This window comes from Pituophis catenifer, unplaced genomic scaffold (genome assembly GCF_029215685.1).
Source record: "Pituophis catenifer annectens isolate HBS135680 unplaced genomic scaffold, rPitCat1.0.hap2 SCAF_15, whole genome shotgun sequence".
Taxonomy (NCBI): Eukaryota; Metazoa; Chordata; class Lepidosauria; order Squamata; family Colubridae; genus Pituophis; species Pituophis catenifer.
In genome coordinates this window covers 8,198,986-8,207,039 of record NW_027256895.1, presented here as the reverse complement: position 1 = coordinate 8,207,039, position 8,054 = coordinate 8,198,986, and the positions used below count along the sequence as shown (strand labels likewise).

Below are 8,054 nucleotides of genomic sequence, written 5' to 3'. Positions count from 1 at the left end.
GAAATCCCGACTCTGAAAAACCCGGGCTTTCCTTCAATCATACAAAGCTCCCAAAACCAACCCCTTTCTCCCCTTTCGGTCACATGCTCCAATCACTGTCGGTTTCACCTTGGCCCAGCCCCTGATCACTCCTCCTCCAGATGCTGGACCACCCTGACCTTGACCGATAGTAAAAAAATACTATTATGTCTACTAACTCCCCTCTCCTAAATCCCCCCTCCTACTTTCCCACACATGAGGAGATGGCAGCATTAAAGCTTCCGGCCTAATATGGCTTCTAAGGCTGACACCCTCAAAACGACGCTATAGAGCACTGCATACCAGAACAACTAGACTTAAGAACAGTTTTTTCCTGAACCCCATCACTCTGCTAAACAAATAATTCCCTCAACACGGTCAAACTATTCACTAAGTCTGCACTACTATTACTATTAAGCTTCTCATTGTTCCTATCACCCATCTCATTCCACTTACAACTGTATGACTGTAACCTTGTTGCTGGTATCCTTATGATTTATATTGACTGTTTCCTAATATGATTTGATTGCTTATTTGTACTCTATGACTATCATTAAGTGTTGTACCTTATGATTCTTGACAAATGTATCTTCTCTTTTATGTACACTGAGAGCATATGCATCAAGACAAATTCCTTCTGTGTCCAATCACACTTGGCCAATAAAGAATTCTATTCTATTCTATTCTATTCTATTCTATTCTATTCTATTCTATTCTATTCTATTCTATTCTATTCTATTCTATTCTATTCTATTCTATTCTTTGACAAATAATAATAATTGTTGCTACAACTTTATATATGTTTCTTAAAGACTGCATTCTTTCTATTTCTTTTTTCAGCAATTTCTCTGAGCCAGAAATGTGATATTATTACTAATTTCTCTTTGTGAGTTGTTCCCTGTGGTTGAGGTCAGATCGGAAAACAATGATGTAGCATTTGGGCAGGAATATGCATCCCAATAAAGCAGCGCTGGAAGACAAGATGGAGAAGACCTCCACAGCTACCATGGCTTTGCCTTTTGTGCTCAGATAGGCTGGAAAGAAGGAGATCCACACACTGCAAAAGGCCAACATGCTGAAAGTGATGAACTTGGCTTCATTAAAGCTGTCAGGTAATGTACGGGCAAGAAAAGCCACAATAAAACTGGCGATGGCCAAGATACCCATGTAGCCTAAGACACAGTAGAAGAAAAAAACTGACCCCTCATTGCACTGTAAAATCATTTCTTGGAGCGCTGAGTGCATGTCCCACTCAGGGAATGGAGGAAATGTCGACAACCAAAGAATACAAATACATACCTGGATGATAGAGCAGGAAAGTACAATAGAAAAAGCCAATCTTTTCCCCACCCATCTCCTCATTTGAGATCCTGGTTTAGTGGCCATGAAAGCCACAACCACAGTGATGGTTTTGGCCAGTACACTAGAAATGGCCACAGAGAAAGTGAGGCCAAACATTGATTGTCGGGCAAGGCAGGTCACTTTGTCAGGTTGACTGAGGAAGAGCAAAGAGGAGAGAAAACAGAGCAGAAGAGAGACAAGGAGGGTATAGGTGAGGGACCGGTTGTTGGCTTTGACAATGGGAGTGTGCCTGTGTTTAATAAAAGTTCCAAGTACCCAAGATGTCAAAGAGAAGAAACCAAGAGCTGATGAGGCTAAACCAATTCCCAAGGTTTCTTCAAAGGTTAGAAACACCTCTTGTTTCAGGATACATCCTTTCTTTCCTTTATTTGGATAATGATCTTCTGGACATTCAAAGCAATCTTCCATATCTGGGAGGAAAGTCAAGATATTTTTCATCTAGGAATTCTAAATTATTGAAATTCATTTTATTAATTTTATGCATCCTAAAGTTGTATATTAAAGTTTGCTTAAGTCTAATGAAAATTGGTAGAATTCCTACCCTACCATTTTGATTTGAAATCTTCCCCTCCACACATGGAACACAGTCATAGCAGCAGAACTGATTTCCCTCAATCCCCTTCTTCCAGGATCCAGGGAAACAAGGGTCATTGCATCGAGAAAGTGGGAGAACCTGATGATTAACATGAAAATGATTTGAAAAGGAGGCTTTTTAAAATAGTTTCTGAACTTTCTCCTTAAGAGAGTGACATGATTATTGACTTCCCAAAAGGATACTGAATCTAACAACTTCATCATCAACAACTTAAAAAATGTAGAATTTACAATGATATAGAAAAGCTCCTCTCTGAAGAGTAGTGTGAATAAATAATGACACATGGTGACAATCTCATGGAAACAAGGCCACTCTTGTGATTTCAAGTGGAAGTGCCCACCAAATATATAAACATGCTTTTTATTGTAATATCGTTTTTGCCAATTTGAGGAATGCTTGACTATAAACATTTCAAAGAATATGCCATTGTTTATTTAAAAAAAACCCCATCAGAAATTAGATTTCTAAAGAGTCTATGTTCAATATGGGATCATAATGGATTAAGGCATGGTGGATTCAATAATTTGGTACCTGGTTAAAAGCTGGACTCCAGACAATCACATCATCATCAATCCACAATTCCTTCCCTTCTGGAGCCTGTAGATCCATGTTTCCAACTCTAACTCTCTGAAAGGATCTGTTTGGAAAAGTGATCAAGTTGGTGATGTCAAATCCACCTATTGCTTCCCCTTTCTCATTCAGGAACACTCTCTCCCCAGCTGAATTGTTAAAAGAAAGGCCTTGAAGACTTGAATGGAGCTACTTGAAAAGGAATGAAAGAGAGAGGGAATTAAAAGCATTATAATAGAGAATAGAAAATGATGTTCAGGTTTCATTCAATCATTCTTCCTATTCCTATAATTATTATTAAGTATGAATGCTTAGAAATTTAACAATCAATATTGCTTGATAATTTACATGTCCACACTATATATATATATATATATATATATATATATATATATATATATATATATATATATATATATATATATATATATATATATATATATATATATAATGGGCTGTGAAAATATTTACAGACCCCTCACATCCTGGACATAAACTGTTACAACTCCTACCCTCAAAACGATGCTATAGAGCACTGCACACCAGAACAACTAGACACAAGAACAGTTTTTTCCCGAACACCATCACTCTGCTAAACAAATAATTCCCTCAACACTTTCAAACTATTCACTAAGTCTGCATTACTATTACTATTAATCTTCTCATCGTTCCTATCACCTATCTCCTTCCACTAATGACTGCATGACTGTAACTTTGTAGCTTGTATCCTTAAGATTTATATTGACTGTTTCCTAATATGATTTGATTCCTTATTTGTACCCTATGACTATCATTAAGTGTTATGATTCTTGATGAACGTATCTTTTCTTTTATGTACACAGAGCATATGCACCAAAGATAAATTCTTTGTGTGTCCAAACACACTTGGCTAATAAAATTCTATTCTATTCTATTCTATTCTATTCTATTCTATTCTATTCTATTCTATTCTATTCTATTCTATTCTATTCCATTCCATTCCATTCCATTCCATTCTATTTTGATATTAATATAAGGAAGAGCTGAATGAGCTGAAGCAGAATGAATAAAAGGTTCTGCAATGATGTACCTTCCTTAAATTATGATTTAGATCAGGAATGTCAAACTCACACTGTCATATTATCGTCATGTGACATATCATGAATTTTTTCCCCTTTGCTAAACAGGGGGTGAGCGTGGCCAGTGTGTGACGCATCCAGCCCATGGGCCACGAGTTTGACACTTCTAAATCCTTGTACACTCCTTGTAGTGATTTAGATTCACTACGCAAAGAACTAATTCAACCTAGATCACATCTAATCTTTCCTCATTGTCCTTTACTCAAATTTTAGAATCTGAAACCCAAGCATTCCTCCATAGAGAGATGCAAGATAGAGATTATTGCAAACATTCTTCATCTTTCATACTATGGATGCCACTTTTATTTTGTTCCTCTAAAACTCTGATAGAGAAAGAAAATTCAGCTTGTTATCCATGAAAAGTTCATGAGGCACATGAATTCTTGGATAATTGATTATTTTTGGAGGATGCAATGAAAAGTAATCTAAATTATCATTTTAACTATCTCTTATGGTGCAATGTATGGTGATATATTAAATAACCTCTACTGACATCTAAACCATAATTTATACAGTATTTTCTCAATGATCAGAATAACAACAGAAACTATTTTTTCAATATCTATTTCAGACAGAACAGTAGCTTAGGGTCTAGAGGAATCTGGAAGTCTTCTAATCTAACACCCTACTCAAGGAGGAAACCCTATTTCAGATAAGTGGCTGTCCTTCTCTTCATAAAAATCTCCAATGTTGGAGCATCCAAAACTTCTGAAGGCAAGCTGCTCCACTAATTAATTGTTCATTTTGTCATCATCGGGAAATTCCTCCTTATTTCTAGGTTGCTTTCTCATGCTTGATTCCACATGCAGAAAAGATTAAGACTTTCCACAATGGGATCAAAACATAATTCTACATCAAACTGCTTATTTAAATAAAAGAAGTGTCCAAGGCAAAGGGAATACCTGCCAAGCCTGGAGATGTAGAAGGTCAAGATTTTTACAGATGATAGGTTTTTTTCTATTGAAATGTAACATGTATAGAGCTTGCAAAGCATGAGCCACAGCATAAACAGCATTGTATATGCTGTAGCTTTGACCAGTCATTTCCATTTCAAAGGCAGGTCCAGGAAGATCCTCTAGCTTCATGTCCTCAGTGCATTTTCTATTCTGCATTTCTTGTAATTCTGGTTTTGGAAATGAACAATCAAATGACTGTTCCCAAACTTCCTGTAGAAATCCATCTCTGTAGACTGAAAGAGGATTTACAGTCTGAAGAAACTCCTTGAAACCTGCAACTGCTCTTGAATGAACAGTGAAGGAAATAGCCCCATGGAACATGTGGAGATCCAAATTGATTTGAAATCCTGATAATATGAAATCAATCTGTGCAGTCATGATCCACACCCTTCTAAATAATGCAATTTCCTTGCTTTCAGCATCTACTATCAATGTGACAAACCTTAGCCACATAATTGTCAATGATTCTCCATAGACAAGAAATGCATTGGCTCGGCTATTTACCCAACTCATGGAAATAATTAAGATTCTTTGAATTACTTCTGGGTAGTTTTCCAAGTGGATTAGCTGTGCAAGTCTTTCTATAAATGCTGAGCAGATTCCGTTCTCTGAAAGTAAGGGCTGCATTTTTTGTAAGAAATTTTCTCCATCGTTGTTATCAACGGCAAATATCCCAATCCATGTCCACTTGAAATGATGAAGCAGTTGGATAATCCCAATGTACTGATGGTCCTCTTTTGGGACCATGAAATAAACTGAAGAGAGCTTACTGGTCTCAAATTCCTCTTGGGGTAATGAGCCATATGTCAGCTGCAAGAAAGTGGAGTAGTATTTTCTTGAGTTGTAAGATAAAATTCAATTGTCCTGAACTAGTTTTCATATAAAATATATGCAAGGAAGGGATTTTTTTTCTGAAATTCTTCTAAGCAATAATATGGAAAGGAATTTTTTAAATTATTACAAATACATAGAATTGATCAATTCTTTTGATAGAAATAAAGAATACTATTCTCAATTCTTTCCTTGGGTGTGGATACTCAATTCTTAGATTAGATTAGATTAGATTAGATTAGATTAGATTAGATTAGATTAGATTAGATTAGAATTTTTTAATGCCAAGTGTGATTGGACATTTGGTGCATATGCTCTCAGTATACATAAAAAGAAAAGATACATTCATTAAGAATCATAGGTATAACACTTAATGATAGTCATAGGGTACAAATAAGAAATCAAATCATACTAAGAAACAATCAATATAAATGGTAAGGATACAGCAACAAGTTACAGTCATACAATCATAAGTGTGAGGAGATGGGTGATAGAAACGATGAGAAGATTAATAGTAATAGTAATGCAGGCTTAGTGAATAGTTTGACAGTGTTGAGGGAATTATTTATTTAGCAGAATGATGGCGTTTGGGGAAAAAACTGTTCTTGTGTCTAGTTTTCTGTTGTGCAGTGCTCTATAGCACCGCTTTCAAGGTAGGAGTTGAAACAATTTATGTCCAGGATATGAGGGATCTGTAAATATTTTCACAGCCCTCTTTTTGACTCATGCAGTATACAGGTCCTCAATGGAAGGCAGGTTGGTAGTAATTGTTTTTTCTGCAGTTCTAATTATCCTCTGAAGTCAGTGTTTGCCTTGTTGGGTTGTAGAACCTAACCAGAAAGTTATAGAGGTGCAGATGACAGACTCAATAATTCCTCTATAGAGGAATTATTAATAATTCTTGTATTCAGCATTGCAGTTTCAAAATTATGCCAAATAATAGACCTTAAGCCAGGCAGAACATCTTAATACAAACCTAACTCTAATGTTTATTGCTTCTTAATTAATCCATAACAACATCAAGAACAGAATATAGAATTATTCTCCTTAGCCTTTTCACAACTTACTTGCGGAATTTTGAAGGATCCTGTAATTTCAGCAATATGAGATGATGTGACAAAATCAAGTCCCCCAATGAGAGCCATGAGATTCTTCTGGCTATCACATCTGTAGTTAGGAACAAATTCCTGGGATTTGAAAAACAAGTCTAGGATGGTACGATATGTCATCCTTGCATTGAGGTAACTGTCATAGATGTGGAACCCAAGAGTGACGTTAGGTAAGATCTGGGAGTCCTCATTGATATCCTTCACAGCAAAGGCCAAGGCAAGGACATGTTGATGAAATTTGGTGAATATACTGGAAAAGTTTAAATACCCCAGTTGAAAGAAAAAATTGACAATTCTCATAAGGTGGCATCATTTCTGTTTGAATAACAAACAATTGTTTCTCTGATAGTAGTAAAAAGATAATCACTTTTTCTAAATTTCTTAATAATTTCTACAGAATATCCTTGGTGCTCTCTGAGCTTGGTTGCTTTCTTGCAGACATTTCATTACCCAGAATATGTAACATCATCACTGCCTGGCACTAAGGATGGATAATGAAAAGTCTACAAAAAAATAACCCATCTCAGAGAGCTCCAAGGACCCCTCATTTCAACCCTGAACTAAAATATTCTTCTTTATTGGTAATTTCTATAGAACTCTAATTTATTTTACAAAGCATTTTCCTGACTTTCAAGAAATATGCACTTTAACAAATACAAGTAGTCACTTTTTTCAAAGTACTATATTTTCTATGATGTTTTCAAAAAAATGGTTTATGAACAGATTCAGGAGGTAACACTCATTTACTGTATGTATGTTCTATGAGGAGAGATCATGCCAAATTTTTCTAAAAGTTATCTTTATCCCAGTAAATCTTCATATAGAGACTTTTTGATCTGAACTTTTGTACATTTCATGTGAAATACTTTAAGATAATGTAAAGAAGGTTATTTCTTCTTTCATAGCAATTGGAAGAAAGGCAAGGCATAGATTGTATTAAAAGCCCTGCATTTATGAACAAATAACATTTTAGTCATATAAAGGGTTTTTGAAAACCTGGGTAAGATTAGGTAGAGAAAAAAAAAATCTTACACTGGTATTTCATATGGTTTCTTAGAAGGATTTTCACTAAATTTAATTTCCAAAAGATGGTAAGCGAAATGAGATGTCATCCCACCAATGATGAAGTCTCCAGGCTGGTACCACTCATGTGGAACAAGGAAAGCATCACTTGCAGGGCATTTCAGAGTAACTACTTTGTGTACCAAAAGAATCACAAGAAACATCTTCACGCTTTTGTTATTGTGAAAATGGTTTCCCTTCCATCCTACTGATCAGGAAGTACATGTAATTCAATACTTCATCTAAAGAACGATCCAAGGTTTAGATCTGAGAATGCAGTTAATGAGAAAATCTATCATTTTCTACTTGAAGATCGATGTGAGTGCAAATTTGTATCCTGAATTCCACCTGTATTTGAACAGATACTCTGGCACAAGAGAACAGAGGGTAGAAACCTGAAGCAATAAATCTGACAGAGCCATTATTACCCTTG

General features: G+C 35.6%; 1 protein-coding gene across 1 annotated transcript; it reads right to left on the bottom strand.

Moving 5' to 3' along the window:
• Window positions 1-891: 891 nt before the first annotated feature.
• On the bottom strand, window positions 892-7,785 carry LOC139324284 (vomeronasal type-2 receptor 26-like). Its single transcript, XM_070954005.1, has 6 exons — window positions 7,592-7,785; window positions 6,518-6,809; window positions 4,566-5,429; window positions 2,507-2,734; window positions 1,927-2,053; window positions 892-1,790 (listed from the first exon to the last, which is right to left on the bottom strand). The coding sequence occupies exons 1-6, from the start codon at window positions 7,783-7,785 to the stop codon at window positions 892-894; spliced, it is 2,604 nt and encodes an 867-aa protein (XP_070810106.1).
• Window positions 7,786-8,054: the final 269 nt, after the last annotated feature.